Genomic DNA, 23,346 nt, shown 5'->3' on the forward strand with positions numbered 1-23,346 from the left:
AATTGAATCTGAAATATAAAATAATAATAAAGAATATGCAATTACACAAATATAATGCTGAAAATTCATCACTATATTTGAACAATGGTATCTGAAATGCAACATAATATAATAATAATAAAATAATCATTATTATATTCAAATCAAAGTGAAGGAATAGAAAAACGTGGGGGAGGGGGGAATAAAAAATATTTTCCAGCAAGAAATAAAAATTCATTGAATGGTATTTTTTTAATCATGTAAATATAAATACAACTTACTAACTAGTGTAAACATAAGATTTATGTAACACAATCAGAAATCAGACTTTTCCATGAATATAAAGTACTTTCACTCCTACTGGAAAAAAAATTTAGAAGTCACCTTAATTTATTATTTACAACAGGTGATGAGGATGAAAATAAACTTCCTTGGCCTTGATGCAAAATATATGCCTCCGATCTCTTGAGGAAAAGGTTGTTTGAAAAGGCACCTTTAAACCCAGGATCGATTAAATCATCTGGTTCATTTTTTAATCGTTCAAAGTGGACTATTTATCACAATTTGGCAGTGTTAGTAAATTTATGAATGAAAGAGACGAGATATCCAAAAGAAAATTAACTCATTTCGAGCTGATGTTCATTCTATACCAAGAGAATCGATTGAAACAAATTTTTTCGATTTGCTTTCTCTGAATTGAAGATTCAGCAATATACAACCTTCCTCCGTACGTCACAATGGTTATGACTCATTTGCTTTACTGAATTACTTATGAAGATTTGAAAAAACAAATCTGAAAACTCGCAATGTCAAACGTATCAGTGAGAAGTAGGTGTTCACATCGAACCAGAAGCGGAGCTTGTAATTCAAGGGCGCGGTTTCAAATAATTTGAAACGGTTTGAACAGGTCAAACCCGCGTCAACCCACTGGCAGTCAATGTGAACACCAAATCGCTAAGACAACCGGTCCAACGTGAACAAGAACCAAGTTTTTAGTTCTTATTTCAGCTCGAAATTATTCTTCTCAAGAAAACTTGCAACCACTGAAAGATGGCTTACTTAAATCAAGGGAATCAAACATGGTTTGGAATTTAAAATGATCAAATCGAAATGAAAATATAAGTAGAATGAAACTCAAGGCACTATATCCGATTTTTTTCGCTACAAATTCCATCCAAATTACTAAAATAAAACAGTGTGTAATATTCAATTAAAAGAGGAATAATTATATAGGAAACAAATAATTATATTTCAAATTACAAATAATTCATTGTGTAAAAATTTCATGAACAGAATAAAATTGTTTCAAATTCCAAATGAATAAAAAATTTGAATGATTAAAATAAATAGTGAGATAGGAATGAATTCACTAAAATTTCCATGTAAATGGACTAAATAAACCAATCTCAATGAATTAAATTAATGACCATTGCTCATTTTCATCAAGTAGAAAACTTCTAAATTAAAGTTTAACATACCATTTTGATTATGTTTACGATTTAAATTCAAGGAAAAAACCTATACTCTTTACTGTAGTAAGAAGAGAGCCGATGTTGAAAATTTTGCATGGAATCAAGCTATATTTTTGCAGTAAAATATTTAGTCTTCAAGAAAATAATTTATTAATAACTTTACTATGGATACAGAATTTTCAACATCATGTTTGAGAATAATTTAGAATTGATTATTTATTTACAAAAATGTGCTACTTAAAGATTATGAGATCACCTTTCATTTGGAGTTTAATACATCAAAATCTTACAAAGAAAAATATTGACAAGTTATTTACAACCTATCTACAATTTATCACTCGTTACATATGCTACACGATTCTAAAAGCGAATTTAATTATTAAAAAGTTGTACATCAGTTACAAGTGGCAGTGTTTGCAATTATGTAAAATTACATCATTGGCAATCCAAAAAGGGTGAGTTTAAAATTTTGTACAAGTGGTATTTTCAGAGTATCCAAATCCCTAACAACTTAGGAGTAAGATGTCATTTGTCATTTACTTTTATTCTAGTAATTTTAGTTTTAATCTGATTTATCAGCTATTCAAATAGTGAAAAATACTGTACATTGATTTTTTCCCCTACTACTATTTGGAAATTTACACAAATTTACATCACAGTAGGTTGCAGTACATAACCTTTTCAGTCATAAATATATAAGTACTGCATTTAATATACGAACTTTTCATCATCGGCTTAATTCTACTCTGCAACTGCATATATCGATATTATGGTTATGGAAAGCTTTTTTCAGATTTCGGAGGCTTACTGAAATAAGAAAACTGCAAATTTACGCTTTTACCATTGTTCGACTTGTATTTCCATAGGAAAAAATTATTTTAAAACATCAATATCTGCAATTATAGCGTATAAGAATTAAAATCGATATGTCATTATTTCATGTCGTCATTTTATATATCAATGTAAACTATTTTTCATCAGAAAGCCAAGTGATGTAATTTAGCGCCTATAACAGCCTGTACGGTTCAGTTGAAGCAGTAATAGTTGGATGCAGTATAAAATTATCATAAACATCGCACAATTCCTGCATCTTATATTCTTCCAAACATACAAAACCTTCCAAATTAGGAGATTGTTTCCTGGCACAACTCATGCAATGCACAACATGCCTTTTCTCTTGCTCACGAATGAACAATATGTTGAAAACTTCAATCTGAAATTGTTTCGTATTTAGTAAACTGAAAATTTAAATTGACACAAAAAAAATGTCAGACATATTTCAACTTCAGATGAACCTCCTACATCGCCATCTTTCTGTAGCTTCTTGTTTGAAAAACGTCAGCATTTATTATGTGCCAAATTATTTATTACATTACTTACCTCGCACTGTCCACAATAATGTGAGGCTTCATTTTTACCTCTACCGTGAAATTTAACTTCGACACCTTTGTGCCTGACAAACTCTAAAATCATAGAGCATTGTCTCAATGTCCTCATAAGGCAGTTCCTAAAAAAAAAAATCCGAATAATACACTGGATAGTCTTTAGCGGCAGGTCAGACAAACTGACCTGACGAAAATTAGGTCTTAAATATTCTAAATACTAACTTAATGAGTGCAAAAAGTTTTGGATCTGAAACTTTGATGTTTCGCGCCAAATTCCAAGACAGATGAAGCATTGGCACTATTGACTTGAAACTTTGTAACTTATTCCATTCATATCTTTCAATAGCCAGTTGATATTGTCTAGCTGTCAGCGGACCAACATTCCACGCTATGTTGTTACACCAACCTACTGCTTGTACCCAATGTACACAACCTGCGTTCACCCACACTAAATCCCCAGGTCTCTGAAGAAATCTTGAAAAATACATAATTTTGATCATTGCAATTCGATTTTTTTCTCGTTAAAAGCGTCCTACCTATAGACTGGTATATTTGCTTTGTACAAATCGTCTAAAATAGGCCACCACGATCCGTGAAGATAGTTTATTTGGTTTTTCTCACAAAGATTGCAAATAGCACCCCAGTATGCGTCTGGTGTTGCGAACCATTCACAATCTCCTGGACCTATATTTATGTTAATTGAGCAAAAATTATTGTTTTCTTGATGTCCAGGCGTTCGGCTACCAGGTACCTAAGAAAAAGTGACAGTAATACAAATTCTGCGTATCGGAATGGAGAAAAGCAAATAGAATGGAAATGTCATTATACCTTCATATAAAGCTGTACAGTATTCATTCCTAAAATAACATGGCCAACATGCGATAACATATTGGCTGCTGAAACTACCCTAGCAAAAGCTGGTAACTTCATAAGTTCTTGGAGCTGCGGCCTCCATTTCCTATCATCTGAAAGATCAACATTTGTTCCAAACCTAGAAACAAGAATTTTTGCTTTGATGTATTTTTCACAGAAAAAAATCAGTGGTTCACAGCAGGCTCCAATAAAAATTTCGGCACTCACTTCAACATTTTAGGTTGGTTGCAGTTTTTCGTATTCGACGATGGTGGAGCAGCTGCAGCACCTTTCTTTCTCCTAACAAAACTAGAAGAATCCTTGGAGTCTGAATCCGACAGCCCACTTGTAGACTTGTCTCTTTCCTCCTGTAAAAACAAGGATTAGGTATACATTCAAGAATCAATTGATGATTCTTTCCCACCTTCAGACTATCTTTGAAACTCGAGGCCTGGTACTGAGCATACCTGGCTATCGTAGTGTGAGACCTGTGAGAGATGCAAGCCCATACTTTCTTGCCAGTTTGGGGATCGTAGTTGTCATCAGAAGGTTGTTGTATTTGCGTCCTAACCTCGACACTGTGATCAGGATTTGCTTCAACAAGAGTTTTAGTAGAAAATAATCCTAGATCCAACTTCAAAGCTGAAGCAAGTCCTCGTACCACCGCTATTGGGTGTTTGAGACAAAACTCTTGGAGTTGAGGACTGAAGGCATGTTTCTTGTTGTCCAAGAAAACAGATGGTGTTGGAGGTATAAGTTGTTGATGATTTAATTTTATATTAGGGGGGTCTGGAGGAGAAGGGGGAGGTGATCTGTCAGAAATTAACGAATTGCTTATGTCCCCCTTCAAACCTTCATCTCTGAAAAATTATTATTGAGTAGATATTGTTAGTTTTCCTGAAAAATTATTTTACATACTTGCATAGTTTCAATATGGTCTTTGCCTCCATGTCAATGGAATATTCAATGTCTTGCCTTTTTTCTGTTGTATTCATGGAATCTAAATCCCAAAGTGGTTCCGATTTTATCCTCAACATATTTTCCTGTTTTGGTATTTCTGCTGGTTTATTTTCTTGTGGATTCTCTTGTTTAACACTAACAGCTTCATTATTTGAAGGTGAAAAAGGACCAGATGACAAGGTATTGTTTTCTGCAAGATTAATTTTTCTTCCTGAAATTCACTATTCTACAGTGTTGTTCAAACTATTTGAAATTGCACTTATTTTTTTTCAGTTATGTCTATTCGTCAGTAAGAGAATGAATTTCTGCATTGAATGAAAATATTGTACCACTTGTGAATATCAAAAATGAATACAACAGATGAGCCGAATTCTTATCAAAAATATTCCAACCAGATGTCCATTCAAACATGCGAATCACGTTTTTCACACAAAAATGACAAATTAAAAAATTTTATGTGGATATTCTTCGATGAGGTAATCAGAAAAAATTTTTAATCATGCACTAGTCCTGAAATTTTTCTTGATGGAACTGAAAAAAAAATTATGCAAATTTTAAATGGAAACTCACCGGAATCTTTTATTTCTATGTCGTCAGATCCAAAATGTTTGAGAAGATTCTCTGCCAACGTTGTAGCCAAATCTTTTTGTGATAGCAAATCTTTCAAATCTTCTTCGCTCACATCAAGATCGTTCTGTTGTTCACTCATTGGCATAGAGTCTTTAACACAACTGGGAACCACTGCTGGAATCGGATGTACCAACTTGTCAATGGCAGACGAATTTGTTAAGAATGAATTGGTCGTGCCTAAGGGAGAGGTGTTATTGTTTTGTGGTGATAACCTTGGGAAGGAGTTAGTAGTAGTTGATACAGCTCCTGTCACAGGTGTACTAGGGAGAGCCAGCCTTTGGTTACGTACTTGATGTTGATGCATAAGCCGATATTGGTGCTGAAGCTGATTCAGTACTTGCTGTAAATTATATTTCAAGTAGAAAATCGTTTATCTATAAGACGAAAAAAATTGGTTCGAAATGAAAAAAGGAGAAATAACAAATAACCTGCTGTTGTGGTGTCAATGTGCCAGAGTGGGACTGTAGGTAATGAAGGGTCTGCAGTTGCTGAGCTGTTAAATATGGAGGCGAAGTATGCGATTTCTGATCAGTATCTGGTTTAAACCTTTTCATTGCACCACCTCCTGGTGAGGGATAAGGGGGAGGTGGACCTTGAGAGTAAGATTTAACCAAGGATTGAGATCCAGCTCTTGTTTGTTGATTAGCTGATTGTTGCTGTTGTCTAGAGGACATCTCAGCTGATATGGGGAGATTCCAAGCTTCTTCAATTGACAGTAACTGTCTTCTACTAGAAGAAAAGTTATTCATAAGGCAATACCTAATCTCCCCCTGTTCAGCATTAAACCTAGTGTAGAAATATTTCAAAAAGTTAGTTATTTTGCCCTGAGTATTCATTTTTATATCACATTTAGTTCTTTTTAGAACTCATGAAAACTGAATTTACTACCTACAACGACGTTCACATTCGAAATGGAATTGAATAGCTCATTTGAAGAAATATGCTGGAGGATTCAAAATATTTATATCATAAATGTGGATGAAGGAAACGGAACTGCCAGCGCTTCTTGGGAAAAGGCTGTGGTATGTAGTAAATGATGAAAATAGGTTTTCTGTTGAGTGTATCTCCGATTTGACGAGCCTCTGAAGAGAATGCAACTCCCGATCAATTCAAAGAAAATCCATATATGTACGTCGAATTATAGTAGGATGAACTAAATTCATTTCCAAAAAAAAATTTATTATAAAATGGCTTCAACTTACTGACTAGTTATGCTAGGCATTGGTGCATTAGAAAGTTGAGACTGCAAAAAATTGATCCTTTGGGTGAGATGTGGGTTCATGCCCACTGATCCTGAACAATTTTTCGGCGTTTTTGCAGAAATGAAGGCTTCCTCGGAGTGTCCTTTATTCGCTATACCTCTGTTTGAGTTCAAGTAGCAAGCATAAGCGTCTCTTGCTTGACCACAGGTTTCATATAATATGCCTAGGTTTGCCCACGCAGCGGAATGACATTTGTCCAACTGAACTGCGCAAATGTAGGCCTGCAATGCGTCCATAGGCTGACTTTGCTGTTGGTATAGCACTCTGAAAGTAACAATTCTGTAACTTTCCTACCTTCCATCACCATCTTTACTCATATAAACATAAATTGATCGATTAGTACCCACCCTATAGAGCACCATGTGTCAGCATTCCCTTCCGATTTCTCGACAGAATTTCTGTAAGAAATAAAGGCATCATGCACTTTTCCAATAGTTGCATAACACCGCCCTAATAAATAGAGGGTTTGACCAGTTACGGAGGGGTCAGCATCTAAAGCTCTCTGCAAGCAATGAATGGCTAGTGGAAGTCGTTGATTCTTGTCGCCCAAAGAATCATGGCAGTGATATAACCAACCCAGTTGGCGAAATATATCAGCACGTAAGGACTGTGTTAATGTTTTGTCCCGAAGAAGTAGTTCATATCTATCTTTAGCAGTCTTCACTTTACCTTGAACTTCAAAGAGATGTGCTATGTGGAATTTGACTGCAATCAGAGAGAAAGAGAAATCAAAAGGTTTGCTAAGTATTCAGTTAATCAAGGAAGGTTATAATCAAAAGCGTCCAGCCTCTAGGGATGCAGCTGCTGACCCTACCTGGCGACGCTCATGTTTTCCTATTCGCAAATCCAGATTGAAAAAAATGCGTATAACTAACAGGTCAAATTCTCTTTTTCCGTTAAGTGATATCTCCATTATTTTTAATTCAATGCAATTCCGTTGATGTAACCCATATTTAATCACCAAATAATTGTTGAGCTCAACACATCATGTGAAAACAGACTGAGAGCTCATACAATTGATGCTTGGATGCTTCAATCCCAAAATCCAAAATTAATATACTTCGGAAATTTGTTTAATTCATAAAATTATTATTAAATAATGATTAACTATGCTGATCATTGTGAATTTATCGACAAATATATATGAATTGCGCATGCGTCCCTTTAGAGCCAAAGATTACCCTTTACTGTAGTAGTGCACAGGCGCACAGTGTATGGTAGTTCGTTTAGTCCTTATAGTGAAGTAGTTTTCGCGGTTCCATGTCCCTTCGAAGCTTAGCCTACTAATTTCTCATTTCTAGTAGGCTATGTTTGAAGTTTTCGATGTTATGTATTGTGTGGGAGACAAATTTGCTTCGTGAATAAATATAAGCAATATACATAGTTATCCTACGTGTGTGTGCTCTTATGCTCTTTTAGTGTTGTTCATAGCGTATCCATTATTATTACTTTCCAACCTGATGATTGGAGGAACTAATTATTAACCTGAATGAAGGGAATCAGTCTCTGAATTGTTCAAATTGGTAAGTATTAACATATTCTGTTCTAGATTTATGTCAAACTAGTGGTACCCGTTTATGCCAAATTGGCTACGGGTAAGTTTTATCAATATGGCGTTTGTGGTTGCTGGCGGGAATTCTCTTGCATTAACGCATGCTCATGTCGCTCATCTGATAACGATTCGTTCGTAGGCGGAACACAATTTGGATTTGATATTTTTTCAGCAGACGGATTCATTAATTTTACGCCGCCTACGTGTTTGCGCCGGCGTCGCGAATTTGACGGGTTCATTTCGCAAGTGTTCGGGCATGCTCCTTGTCTCTTTTATACTTGTTCTCTTATTCAGCACATGTACTTCATATACTTGCATATACTAACGATAGATGGCATTCACGGTTGCTTAGCAGTTTTTGGCGGGAATTCTCTAGTGATAACTCTTCCAGGGTTGGTCAAATCATTTAGTTTATGTTTGGGCACGAGCATGCTTACTGTGAACTCTTTCAGATTGAATGTTTTCCATCCCTATCAATTCAAGTTTTGATGTTTATTGTGTATTAACTAGTGGTAAGTGAATTTAAGTCCTAGAAATACCTACTCGAAATTTACTTTTTCGATATAAATACGATCAATTCGATTTCACAACATCCTTCAGAATATTTTTCATATTATAGCATAGCATCTGAAACTTGATTTTTCGAATTTGTTCATTCGTTCATACGATTGATAATGAAAATTTCATACATCTTCGTTTGAATAATGAGAAACTTTTTTCATATTCAACAAGAATTATCGCGGTTGCTAGGTAGTTTTTGGCGGGATTTCTTCGCGCATGCTCATGGCGTCTATTTGGTAAAAATTCTTTGATGCTGAAACTCGATTTCAATAAAGTGTTTCCTTTTCGAAAAGGCTCATGCTGAAAGTTGATACGAGATACTGTAATCGATAATGATTCTAGTGTCTTGATCATTTATTTTGCATTTTGTGCATAGTGAAGAAACGACCGATCCAAATCAAGATGGAGTGCGACGGCGTCGAAGGTTTGAGCAGACGTATTTGTTTGGCGTTTGTGCATGCTCACTGCGGACGTCTGTTATTATCTGAATTATGTTCCATTCTAATATTGTGCGGGAATTATTAGTTTGAAAATATGTTTCAAAGTGTGCTTCTAGGATATGGAGTAGGGTGAATTTTTTTCTATTCAAATTAGAAATTCTCACTGCTGCTTCATACCTCATCGCATCCCTAGGATAGCAGGTGTACTTCGAGGAGGGACACAAGTGTGAATTTACTTTGATTCAAACTAGCGAGTTCACACTTGTGCCTCAGCCTCGTCGTATTTTTTCCTCGTTTGGTTTTTCCAGGAGGTACTGGTTGCTTTTTAAGTTCCACGTGTGCTTTGAGAAGGGGCAATAGTGTGAATATTCTGTGATTCAAACTAGACTGTTCACACTTTTGCCCCGCACCTCATCGCATTATATCTGGATTCATCAGGATTTTTTTCTAACTAGTATTTTCGACGCTAATACTAGGTATCCTTTTTCGATTCTCAAACTGGATGAGTTGATAACGTTACATTGAATGCTGGTCGAGGATGGTTCGAGCCTTGAAACAATCTAACGATGTAGGTCCTGTTTCAAACGAACATTTGCATTATATAATCTACGAAATGCACGCCTCACTGTTAGAACTGACCTATACTAACCACTGACGTTCAGCTTTCGCGTAGTCGTACCTTGGCCTGGTTTATCTCAGCAATTTACAATTAACGCTGATGATCTCATTTTGTTCACATGCACGCAACTTATCATTCTTATGCGATTTATTTTTACTATCTAATGTCTCCCGAAGGGCCAAAAACAACAACTTCTTATAAATATAAATTTTGTGGAGATGTTTTTTGGCCTAAATCAATATACGCCCCAACAAAATCTTCATGTTTTGTGGTATTTGGAGCTGATTGAATGGAATTGCATCTTGTGTCTAGTTAGATGTATTTATATGTCGCAAATTGGAAATGAAACGCTCTTTTTATTATAAATTATACTTAGACCACTAATCCTGCCAAAGGCCATCTTTAGATCAGCTTTGCGTTTCATTCCCACTGTTTAATATAAACCCCAACATATCCATAGAGTAGTTCGTCGGGAAAATTTATTATTTACTATACGAATTTTTCAATTTTTCAACTTACTTGCGTTTTTAGGTGTGGTCGATGGACTGTTATCTACCAATGCCAACTGAAGGTGCTTAAGGGCCGATTCATACTCCTGGGTGATCTTGAACATCAACCCAAGACGTAAATTGACCTCATTTGCTCGCTGAAATCCTGGAGATACGTAAAGGAGTTGCCGGAATGCCTTAACAGCCCTGCAATAAGGGTAAGGTCAGATTTTTTCATTTTCATTAAGCATGAATTACACTTATATCTTGAAGAAGGTAATATATTGAGTTGAGGGAGAATTCAGATATAAAAACATAGCAATACATAAAGGCCTGTTCACAGTTAGAGCGTCGAGAGTTCTATCCACTATGGATCAATACACCATGTATTTAAATTTAAATATACAAGTTCAGTGTAGAGATAACTCTGCACTCTGTATATTCAAGGAAATGAAGTGTCGTTTTTCAAGCATCCAAGAGAAATTGATCAAAATCATCAATAGCATTCTTAGCGGGGATCAATTTGAATAAAAATATGCTCATGATGTTTTTATATTGCGATTGTTTCGTTGTTTGTAATCATGCCAACATGTTTTTTCGTTCGTATAAAAATGGACGAGTTTTGGGGGGTAGTAGTGAACCAACGGTTGATTATGATGATCGGTGTGATTTACAGTGGGTGCAAAGCTCTCCGACACCACACCGTGATAATACCTTCACTTATAAATATTATTTATGATGAATCTAGATCAATTTAAGTGCAATTTAACCGCATACAAACAACACTAGGAATTCGCTGTCACTGGATTTTTAATGACGGTTCACTGATCATAAAAATTGTGACATTTCTATCTATTATCGATTCAACATTGTTTGAATATTTTACCCAATTGATAATAGTCAAAAGTACTGAACAACCCGATGTTTTCGGCTATTCAAAACATCAGGAAAAACTAGGTCAACTACATATGTGCATTATCTAATCTAATTCTCGTCTATCTTACAGTAATAAAGTTGAACGGACTGTCGGTTCGTAAGTGGGTAATATTATTAGGATGGTATATTTGGGTGTGGGTGGAACGTTTGGGATATTTTTACTATTTCGGAAGTTAATTGAAAATTCGGTACTGCTCCATTAATAAATTTGACATGATATTGTTCGGTCCTGTAGTTTTCCTTCCATGATATATTAGCCAAATCGAATTGGAAAAGTCTACTTAATATTGTTTCTATTCAACAAAAATCATATTAAATACTATCATCAGAACGTACCTAAATGAAATTTAATCTTGGTATACCAGATTTAACATTTTAATATTATAAACTGCGGAAACACCAACACTACTATAGCACCTGTCATATGATATTGAATATTTCCAGAGGAAGTGTCCTTATTCTAAACCTAAACTATTATTTTCTTCCTGACTGCGTGATTCATTGACAGAACGCTCTTCAAAGTGACGTCATTTCTCGTAAATAAATTCCCACTACAAAATTCCGATATTTGCTCTTACTCATTCCAACGTGCAACAGTTAGTTCAATATTATGAATGATGAGCAGCTATGTCGCTTTTAAGTAATATCAATCTATGATAATGGTTATTTCTCATTAGTTTTTGCTGCTTCAGCACCTAACAGGACCCAAACAATCGATACGCAAGCTTTTCCTTAAATGTGGTCAATAAAACGAGCCTTACAGTCAACATCCTTCGAGACAAGATAGAAACGTTTTTGGAGCATTAATCCCTGGTCGTTTGATTTTCATTCTAAGTCTATTTGACCAAATAGGGCATCTCCAGGTTATTTTCCCTGCAGATCTGAACGCAGACAAGTCCTAAAGACCAAAAGGGCTTTTTTGTTTATGACTTACGACAAATTTTCACGCTTATTAACGAAAAAAGCGTGCACCTAATTAATAGGCAAAATATGTAAATTTTGAATGCTAGCCACTTACACCTATTTACCACATGATAAAAATCTTATAGTTTTAAAGGGTCTTTTGACCCTCCATTGTTACCTACTTAGTAATCAATCATGTACAGTATTATCGCGGTAACACCTTAAATGGGGTCTGTTAAGTGACTTGTACCGACTTCACGAAAAAGGAAGTTACAATTTGTAAATATGAATTTCAACGAACTTAATTTACCAGTTAGGTACACACAGGTGACCGGAAAAAAACAATAAAATGTAGGGAAGGTGGAATGGCAATCTCTTGCGTGACAAAATGCTTGAATCATTTAGCTACAGTCCTGACTACCACATGAGTGGTGATATCTTTAGATATTCCATTGATGTATCAAGGATAATTGTTCCTTATCAATTCGGAATCATTTTCATCTCCTAGAAGGTTTTCTAGGGACAACCAGTATACTCTGTAGATTTACGTCGACCCATGACAAGCTGCCATAAGGTGGTGGCAGGTCGCATGTTTTGTGAGATGATGGTCTTTATAGACATCACCTGCGCAGATGCTTGGAACAGCTGGTTCCACTCCATCTGCTTCCGCACATGTTATTGTCCAAACTTCGGGACCTGATCGTTGAGTGGCTACAAAGACTGGTTTGAACTGAACGACAGGAAAACCAATGGAGTAGAACTCACGATAAAAAAATTCCGATTGAAAGTACCTTTCTTTGCGTTCACCTTTTCCCTTTTCAAATATAATTCAAATGTTGGTTCCCCCTCTTCGAACCCTCAGAATCGAATGTATATTTATTTTGCGTATTTTCCTAAACAAAGTATTACGTAAACATTGGGAATCACAATCTCGTAATCATAATAAATGCTTACTAATGTTATTTCTTCATTGTGTAAGATACAAAATGACTGTTTTGAGGAAGAAAACGCGGTTATCATAGGGAGAGCAACTTTATACAAAAAGTCAGGAATAATCAACTTCTCTCGATGATCTCCAGCGTTTTTCATACGAGCCACTATCGCAGAAAGTGGATAGAATGAAAAAAAAATGAATATAATGAGAGCATATCGTTGAACGAACTTTATCGAACAAGTTGGTAATCTGCTCCTCCTAGCAGAAGCCTAGTCTACTATCATTGCCCATTGAATAGAAGTTGTACAACTGAATACGTAAGCAGAGTTACTTTTTTACGACAAGTCATCGAAGCGTGCAATTGCGGCAGGTCAGGCCGGTGGGTATTGCATGTAAATTTTTGAGGATACGAGAAGATGGTCCCGGTTGTCTTGCCGGCATATCCATAGCGAGTCCGATCGTTATTATGAGAGGTCGACGACTCTGACACCCGCTATACTTGGACGGAATTTTGTTTCACATTAAATAATGAATCGACGGGAGGAGTATTCCATACATTTAGCAACTATGTTCTATTCATTACGTTCTACGACTGATAATACGCATATCTAATGATTTTTGGTTCGTTTTATATGTACTTCTTAGAACATGGCAGTTTTCCTGTAATAGTCCCTCAAATTCTGAACGCTACAGGCAGGTACCAATTTTCAACGTGATAGGATCTGTTTTCTTGGATATATTGCGATTTTTATCTTCGAGGCTCTGCAGATGGATTAGAACGAGCGCGCAAAGGCTTTAGGCAAGTGCTTTCCTAATTTGTTTGCCCTCAAACTATTGAGGAACCAAACTGCCTCGTCTAGAGCATTTTTTCAAACGGGCATCGAAATTCTAATAGAGATCATGCGCACAGTAGAAGGATAAACCGTCGAAAATCGATTCTGAGCGAATCTATCAGGAACGTATTGAGGTTCGGTAAAATTTCGCAAAGATGGAATGCAGACCGAAAAAAAATATATTGAATCTCTATCGAACGTGGAATGAATATCAATTACCTATGCATATTTTATTTTCTGAGAATCCATAACCGACATTACCCACGAAAACCAGTAATAATCCTCGGACCATTATCACTTATCACGAGGACCATTTTCACCAAACTACAAATCAAGATTTTATTCCATATTTCAAATAAATTCGCAAAATATCACTTCTCCTTTCAACCTAAAGAAGATTTAAGTTCTGACGTATTATAGTCCTGGTTCTCCTAGACACGAAGGTGATATATCCTCTTAATATTTCAAGAAAATACCCAGGTTTTTCCTGTGGGAACGGCATCTAATTGAGACAGATCTGGGAGACCAAGTAGTTTATTTATAAACAACTCCATACTACTTCAAGTTCCCAGACTAACATCTAATGAATTCAAATCAGGAACCGAACTAATCAATAGTCCAGTAAGAGAAGGTTGTTCACCCAAAACGACTCCCATACATCTCGTGGAATAAATAATCCAGACGGGCTAGTTGTAGAAAAGCCATCCACCCGTCCAAATTTGAGTTGAACGTTCAGACTTCCACAAATTCACCCCTTCGATTCCCCCTGTCGCCAATCTCCGTTATTGTATGGATCGTTTTACCATGCGAGGATTGTCCTACCAAAGAAGGGTTGCTTTTATGTATCGTTTCAGGTCCAGTACGACATCTGTCCGTTCGTGGGACTGTGGATTCGGTTTTCGACGGGGTGAATGTAGTCTCATACGGTGCACATTATCCCACCGGAATAGTTGCTGCAATTATTTCACCCCCCAAGTGATTTTTAGGCGAAAGTAATATCGATGCATTTGAACTACTTTGTGTATTTCTTTTTTACGAGTTGAAAACATCTGTAATAGGTCACTGCAGTTCAGTACATTTTGCGTAATCATTTTGTTATCTAGCTTAGTAGAGGATGTTGTCCGCTGAAGGTTTTCTGGTGTAATCTACGAATTGCATAATCCAGGATAGCCCTGCGGGTAGAAGTTTCTTGTATGTTTTTTCATTGTTGTATACCTGATTTTACCCAGATGATCGCAAAATTTAAGGATGAAGGAAAGCTTGCCGTTGGTTACTTGTTAATAATAAAAAAGTAAAAACAATTCAATGGCTAATAGTATCACTTTGCGGTAGATTTTTATCGAATCACTGAAGGCAGCAACGCTCCGTTAATATTATATATAATATCCGAACGACGTTTTTTGAGTCAGTAGATTTTATATAAACAAGAAGCTCATTACTCATTATCGAAGGGAGAAAAAAAAAATTGAGGGTGGAATGTTTAACCTAGCGCATTCGCCATTCGGCAGCATAGGGCTAAATATGGACTTGTGTTGTTCATAACAATCATGTGTGTGTTGAGTCTCTCTCCTGGTAGACATATAAATATTATGACTCATTTTCAAACTTTTACGTTTTGTGTACAGATTTCTCGACGAGTTCGTTCAACTTCAATGCAACAGAATTTTAAATTACCGAGGTAGGTTACGCCCACGTACTATGATGTGCTCATTCAGGTTGCATTTGTGATTGACCGTGTCAGAAAATAGACTGTTATCAGTAATGATCGATGCAATCTGAATATACGATAAAGTTACAGCAAATATTTCAATACCGTGGAATTGGTGTATTTATCGGGTTTTCCAGGGAAATTATGAGCTTATCATTTTTGTATTGTATGCACATTCAACACCTTTGTTCAATTGAATTCTCATTTGAAGTTAATTCGTACCAAATACCGCTTCTAATTTCATTGGAATAAAAAAAAAATGTTGGTTGATGAAGAGATATTTTTGGGAGCTTTATTGTGATAAGTGGTAATTATGCACATTCAAGTGTTACACATGAAGTGGCGGATCAACACTGTCAGGAATATCTACAATAATATGACGTCAGTTTGCGGAAGCAGTTTCGAAGATGACGTGAGGTAAGTCACACGCAACATGGCGGATGATTACCAAATCTAAACATCGCTGGTAGCATCCCCTAATTGACAAGGACAGCTACCAACGAATTACAGAATGCAAATAGACAGAAACGGCGCTGAAGTGGGCAGACTCTTACCTTTATGGTTTGAATCTATATAAACATGACTCTTGGAAGAATTTTCTTAAAATTCTATATAATATTGGCATAAATAAACACAATAGGGACGATTGAGATTTCCACACTAAGACACTTTGGATCATGAAACTGGGAGATCGTAGTAAGGAACACTTTGTGGTATTCTGAACACTTGAATTGATCGAACACTTTATTGAAAACGACAAAAACAAACAAAAACTTCACTCTCGGACCTTCGCACGACACCCGTACCCCTCGCAAACCTCTGAGCCAACTGAGCCTGCGACCAAAGCTTGCTAAGGCACCCTAAAATGCATCGTGAAGTTGAATACGGAACGGAGGTGAGCGAAGTTGTGTGAACGGAACGTGAGTTTAGTGCTTCTGCAACTAAAATCCTGTGCTGACAGAGTATCCCTGAATGCACTCAGTTATGTCAGACGAAACTTTCATGGACGATTCGAACTTTCAAGATCAAGATCGCCGAATATGATGTTCGGTAATTGGACCGTCGAAAATAGACTACGAGATGGTCTATCTAGACGGAAACTGCACTCGCGTTACCTTTGCTGCGCGACTAATTTTACCAGAAAACTGAATAAGAATAAATATCTACTACTGGAGACAACAGATTAAGGATGAAGTGACGGACCATTCCCAAATAGATTGGAAGTGAAGATGAGAGTGATACAATCTGGCTAAGCTGAACAGCGCTGTGCCTGAGGTGTCAAAAAGGGACAAAAGCTCTGAAATGGCCATTCTAAAAGGCTCAACATTTGATATTTGGGCAGCAAAAAAATATAATTAAAAAAAAGTGTCCTATGGCAATTTTTTCCGGGTGTTTGAATTACTTTATTTTTGATGAATTACTTTATTTTTGAATCGACAGAAATTGCAAGTTATAATGCAACTGAAGCGACTCTCGGTTGCCGACAAGTTAGCACGTTATATTATTATATTCGAAAAGCAATGAAAGTATCTAAACAATAGATGAGAAGCTTGCGCACCATAAAGGGGGCTCGCCATATAGCGTGGGCCTTGCACAGGCGAACAGGCAATGTCCTTTGTTCAACTGCACTTGCACAGATATTATGCAATTATCGGACTCACTCTTATTAGCACGAACGTTTGTTCACGTGCTAGCCTTACGTATGTATACGTTAAGATAGCCGATCAAAACAACTGTTGAGTGTATCATTTAATTACAATGAATCAATTGATATCATATCAATCGATAAGGTTAGTGATCTGAAAAATCCGAACATGGATGTTGCAGAAACCGAAAACTCAAAGCTAAAAAATCCAGCCTTTATCATCCAAGGTTGAATGGGATCTAACAATCTCCATCTCTCTCCTGTCTAGACTCCGGCGATTTTTTCTTCATCAACTCGGTTTTCGGGAGTGGATGAACACTTCCCAGAAATCAATCAAATCAAACCGAGTTCATCTTTTCATTATCGTTAAAAATTTCGGAAACTTATAATTTGATGCAACAAATCTATTATTCTCGTGTTGTTGAACTCCGAAGAGTTGATATTTTCGCGAATACTCTACTCCTACCTGCCGAGGCAGGCAGGTAAAAATAATTATTATAGGGTAGAGATTCTTCTTGAAATTTAGTGGGGTATCAATAGAACTTAGGTTCCGCTGGCTTTGAAAAGCATTGCTCCCGTTATTGCTTTACAGTCCCGACGAAGAATGAGAATACATCTGTATAGAGATTAACCTTGAGGTGGAATGCACTCTTCATCAACTGTTTTGGAACATATTTTTAAAACCTATTCGAATTTTCCACTTCTCAAGAATACACGTATGTATCCAGATAAAAACGATGTTGCAACTTTCACATTGAAATCAAATTTCAATAAAATTTTGATCCCAGAGAGATTCGACTCTGCTGTCGAGAAAGTGATTATGGAAATACATATTTTGAATGAAATAGGACTAAAAATCAAGGCGATAAGCTTGGAATTCATCGAACCCCGAGGGGTGAGAAGCAGATAGACATTCTGATACCCATGTGTGGACGAAAGAAAATTTCTGAAGGGTTATAATTTTTTGTGTTCAATTCCCAAGGAGATTAAATGCGATACCTACGAATACTTTTTTGTATACCTAGCAACAACGTGTCTCGGACCTCGTTTTTGCCTTGCCCAAACAATACCTTTCATTTTTTTTTTCGTACTTCAAGCAATCTCGAAATTGCTTCTTCCTATTGTCAGTTTCCTGTTATAGGAATATTATGGCGTTTTATGGTATCACTATTGTATCGTGAAGGTATTGTGACTATTGTGACAAAATCTTCCGACAAGCAAAGGTTATTTTTCAATGTTATATTGCTTCGCAGTCGAATACCTCAACTCAAATAACCCACCGTAAATCGTTTCAAATCATAGCCTCCCACGATCTCGTTTATAGCAGGATTCCTAGCTAAAAGACGAATTGCAGAAATCGATAGTGAACGCAGCTACGGTGTAAATAAAGAGTGATATTAGCTGCATAAACTATTTCCTCTAGTATGCCAGGTAACGGTACTTGCACCAATGCTCCGTATGTGTAATACTGTATTGTTCTCGAGCGTTTTACTACCCACTTAATACTTCTTCGTCGCGTATCTTTATGAAACCTCATGATGACTCATTTACCTGCCTCCGAGGTCTTCATTTAGGTGCGTAGAGATTTAGGTTTTCCGAATGAATTGCAATTTGCGCAAATCAGATGTCTAATTTTCGATAAAAAATTGATTATGCAATTTGAACAAAGTGTCCAGCTGATTATCAGTCAATTTTTTTTCCGGAAACATACCTAACTATATAAATGCATAGTGTCTGGGATTAATTGTACTAAATCTATACACTACTTTACTTTCACAGAAAAAGATCACGTCCCGATGGATTAAAATAAATTCACAACACTGGGAATGTGTGAATTTATCAATAGATAAGTGCCTGAATGATTCTTCAGAAACCCATGATATTCGAGATTGGGGGTTACTAACTGCCCAATAATATAGCATAATTGGTAGTTTGTTTCTCAACAACATCCTCTAAATGTAAAGCGAGTGGGTTTGTTTCACAATGGACTGATAATCAGTAGGTAGGCTGCAAATGGTGACAACAAATTTTTCTGGTCGTATGGTCCAGCTGATCACAATTATTGATCACCAGACCTTTGTGCAACAGCCCAATACAAATCGTACGTTATCTTTCTCACGTAGTGCGAGGGAATAGTGTTCATCTACCACCGAAAGTAAAACTTCACTTCGAGACCGAACAAACAGATCCGCCTCTGTCTTCTACCGCAACGAGAGTTCAATATACTATTGATGTGACGTCATATCACATCACTAAAAGTTTACATAGGACAGCAAACCGTACACATGAGCAATCGAAAAATGCTACGACGTACCTATATGCGTTTCGCTTCGGACGACAACCAGCAAATTCATTTCTTCTGCATTAATGCATATTTGTTTATAATAACAATGTAAGCACTGCCGCCTTAATACGATACCATCTTAGAATCCTACTGCGACATCTTGAAAATTTAGTTATAAGGAACTAGATGGAATGCTACAGCTTTCAAAGGAATTCCAAAAATTGCGAATTTCATGCATCGCTTTACTCAGTTCAGGAAAAAATATGCAAGTTGTTGCACAAATATCAACACAGGGTTAGGACTCATCAATATACAGTTAAAATTTTTAATTTGTATGTGCTTACTTAATTTTGAAGGGTAAAAACATCCACTTGATAAAAATTTTAATGATGATATTCTGCTTCACAACGAAAATCCCTGATGAAAACATATACTGAGCGAATCATCAACATATAACTTTTTTTAAATAAATTATTACGATATCATTTGTATTTATTACGTTTCAGAAAATTCCAGAATCTGCATCCCTCGTGATTCCTTCATGGAAAAGGTAAGTTTAACAAAAATTTGAACGCTACTGAAAAGGGCTTCTACAAATCATTGCAATTTATCTCTATGATGATTTCCTGCTTCGTTTTGAAAAATCCTTGATGAGAATTAAAACTGAAAAAATTATTATTATTATCTCCCCTGAATTTCGATTGACTGTGAAGTTGTATCTTTTTTTTTTTTTCAATTTCAGACAGAACATCTGAAAATTTGTTCTCAACGCTTCAAAGGTGAGTTAGAAAAGAAGTTTACGAAACTTAAGGATACTGATCCTTAAGTTCCCACATATATTTTCATAATGATGATCATTCGCTTCTCATTAAAAAAATTTGATGAAATACAAAACTGAGAAAATACTTTGAATCATATGTTTCTCGAGACTTAGTTAAGTAGGCTTATTTTATGTCTTCCTATTTCAGAACACGAACCGAAGAATTTATCCCCAAATTTATGAGCTGCGTTTTCCCCCTAAACTTTTTCCATTGAGGTATATACGAGAGGGTCTTCAGTATGGTAAGGTTAGATACCGTGCTTTCTACTGTATTTCAAGACAACGAAAAAACGACTGCTTTCACTGAAATCGGTGCCCAGCCTTCAGCGTCCTAGAACGATCTTTGGCCGAACGGTAAGCAAATTGCAATTTTTGATAGCACCTTGATTGGCAGACCACCGCACGAAAGATGAACCTATACCACTGCGGATGTTTGGCTGCATTGTGGCCGGCTCCAGGGGTCATTTACCGACCCGACTATGTTGGGCAACCGTGGGCAGTGCACTTCTCGGAGCCCAAGGTCGCCTAGACAAGTTGTCAAAACGAAGAAAAAGGGGAGAATCTCACGTGGACGTCTCGGTCCTCTTACAAATCTGGTTTTAAACGGCTATTGTTTTTAGGACGATGATCTATATGCTCGACAGGGAGAATCCACGAGATAAATATGTTTACCATCGATTTCTGAAATTTTGTCATATGGCTCGCAGATTTGGGGGCAAAAGGCAATAAACCATATATTTTTGTTCAGTCGAAACTTACGATCGCAGTGAAATTCACTTTTTTAATTTGCCGCGAAGTTGAACGATAATTATACTTCATGATCTTGACGAAATGTTCTACATATAACTAGAAATTCACTCGGGCTATTTAAAATTCAAGCAGTCCCACACTAAGATGCCACAATTCCAGCAGCATACCTCCCAGAATCATGAAAAAGACTCACGGCATACCGTCGGCCATCGTTAAAGTAAATGCTATTATTAGATCAAATTTTGAATAAAGTATACTGTCGCCAAGTGATCTCAAACGCACTGAAAGAACCCTCATAAAATGTAGAATGATTTCCACGCATTCGCTTTAACTTTTAAATAAAAACTTGCTCAAAAATCTTCAGCATTCAAATGCAGGTATTGAAGCAACATTTACAATAGCTTATCTCAATGTTTTCGATTAAAACTGCATAGGAAGAAAAAAATGAACGAGTGCGCTCAGTTGGAATAGACTCCTCAGATACTAAAATATTAATTCCGCTAAATTGAATAGTCTATCTGTGTTCATCAGTATCGTATAAATCAATCAAAGATGCCCACTAAATGAAGCAGACGATCGTTTGTTGAAAGTCAATAGGCACATTGAAGTACTCAATAAACCGATGCGACACCTGGCGTTCAACGACCTAAGCTTTGTCTGGATTCTGTTCGCAATGTGTGGAAATGAAATGGGAATCAACGCCGATAGGGCTATGTAAGATAATGAAATAAATTGGACTGGCAGAAGTCCACAATCAGAGCATATAATTTCTCTATACCAGTCCAATTTCATTCCTTCCGTTCTATTCTGTAACTTAAGATAAAATGGAGATATGGTATATGTTGAATAGAAATGTACAAGTGCAATGTCTGGTGCATTTCTATTCAACAAATATTATCTCTAATCCGAAGTTACAGAATAGGGCCCGATTACCTTGCATACCTATATCGGTGTTTGAACCCACATTATTTATTATGTAATATATTTCATGTTTCTATTCAATTAGTCTTAGCTAGTTATTATTCCTGAAAAAATAATAACTACATAACACCCTAGCTCTTACTAAATTCTTTTGCCATTTATTCAACTAGCGCCATCTGAACTTCAAATGACAAAATGAAATTCTGAAACAGGTTCCTGGCAAACTATCGAAGTCTGTCAATTTGAAAAGCCATACCTATTCTGATTAAGTGTTATAATTTCAAATGTTAATATATACCGTATGTCAAATCACTACAACCGATTTCCATACAATTCTAGACATTTCCATATCGATTTAATGATGTCTGCATAACAACGGCCTTTGGGAATATCAATAATACCAAAATGATAATATGTTTTTTATCTATAAGAAACACTCACCACTGAAATGCATTATAATGAAAGTAAACCAATCCTAGTCCATATAGAAATGTAGCGTCCTGCCAGTGATTTTCAGCCTGGGTCTTGTAGAACATCTGATATGCAGAAAGAGCTAAAATTTATAGATATAGCAGGATAGTAAATGACACACATTTATAGTCTACCTTTTCGATACTCTTCTAATAGCAAATGAAAATGTCCCAACTTAACCCAGGTCTTCGGGTCTATGCTAATTTTCTTATTTTTGTGATTTATTGGCTCGTTTTCTTTCTCAACAACATGCTGTTTTGTTGCTTGTATGACCATTAACTCTAAGTATTTGACTGCCTGAAAATTTCAATAATATAGAAAACCATTTGTTACATATGTCGTATACGAACCTTTATTACCAAAGCTTTTTTAGCTTCATTCTCTGGTTTATTGAGAAGTAAGAAACCATACTGACGACTGCAAAGAGTTGAATTAGTTTTGCAGCAAAAATTATAACCATTGATATTCTCACCTGTCTAATTCGGATAAGATATGGAGTTCTGATGGTGTCATGGTTATTTCGTCTGTTTCTTCCCCTTGTTCCGACTTGCTCATATTGACAGAAGTGTGTACACTAAAATCACGGTACTGAACAGGGTCAGATCAGTAATTATTGAAATATTCACAATACGTCTTTATATCAAGTGATGTATAGTTAGCATTTTCCTCAGAGTCCGAGATATTTACTCTTAACACTGTATTTAAACACACCTACTAGTGCACAAAATAATAATTTTCTACACTGAATCTTTTCACGATTCATTACGCTGCTTGTTTTTGAGATAGTTAATGAAATCAACACAGTTCCAATGATTATTTGGAACATAACCTTACTTCATGGACTTTTCCAGTTTTGTTGTCTTCTTTGGTCAATTATGGCTGTGTTCTCAGCAACTGATTCAATAGACTGCAAGATATGGAAAGATGATTGCTATTTATGG

At 36.2% G+C, this 23,346-nt stretch overlaps 1 protein-coding gene and 1 long non-coding RNA gene across 5 annotated transcripts; one reads left to right on the forward strand and one right to left on the reverse strand.

Moving 5' to 3' along the window:
- Positions 1 to 216: 216 nt before the first annotated feature.
- Positions 217 to 23,205, reverse strand: LOC123322258 (lysine-specific demethylase 6A). Of its 4 annotated transcripts, none has more exons than XM_044910194.1 (17): positions 22,878 to 23,205; positions 22,756 to 22,822; positions 22,540 to 22,702; positions 22,376 to 22,487; positions 10,232 to 10,407; positions 6,888 to 7,245; positions 6,481 to 6,804; positions 5,707 to 6,004; positions 5,219 to 5,618; positions 4,607 to 4,838; positions 4,113 to 4,548; positions 3,917 to 4,056; positions 3,665 to 3,827; positions 3,373 to 3,587; positions 3,059 to 3,310; positions 2,832 to 2,958; positions 217 to 2,664 (listed from the first exon to the last, which is right to left on the reverse strand). In XM_044910194.1, the coding sequence occupies exons 1-17, from the start codon at positions 22,958 to 22,960 to the stop codon at positions 2,458 to 2,460; spliced, it is 3,753 nt and encodes a 1,250-aa protein (XP_044766129.1). In that variant the 5' UTR covers positions 22,961 to 23,205; the 3' UTR covers positions 217 to 2,457. The 4 variants fall into 4 exon arrangements, with proteins under 4 accessions (XP_044766129.1, XP_044766128.1, XP_044766127.1 ...); XM_044910193.1 differs by having other exon boundaries at positions 5,707 to 6,007; XM_044910192.1 differs by having other exon boundaries at positions 5,707 to 6,064.
- Positions 19,948 to 22,368, forward strand: LOC123322261. Its single transcript, XR_006539110.1, has 3 exons — positions 19,948 to 19,993; positions 20,186 to 20,222; positions 20,412 to 22,368. It is a non-coding gene; the product is annotated as an uncharacterized LOC123322261 (long non-coding RNA).
- Positions 23,206 to 23,346: the final 141 nt, after the last annotated feature.

Source organism: Coccinella septempunctata, chromosome X (genome assembly GCF_907165205.1).
Source record: "Coccinella septempunctata chromosome X, icCocSept1.1, whole genome shotgun sequence".
Classification (NCBI taxonomy): Eukaryota; Metazoa; Arthropoda; class Insecta; order Coleoptera; family Coccinellidae; genus Coccinella; species Coccinella septempunctata.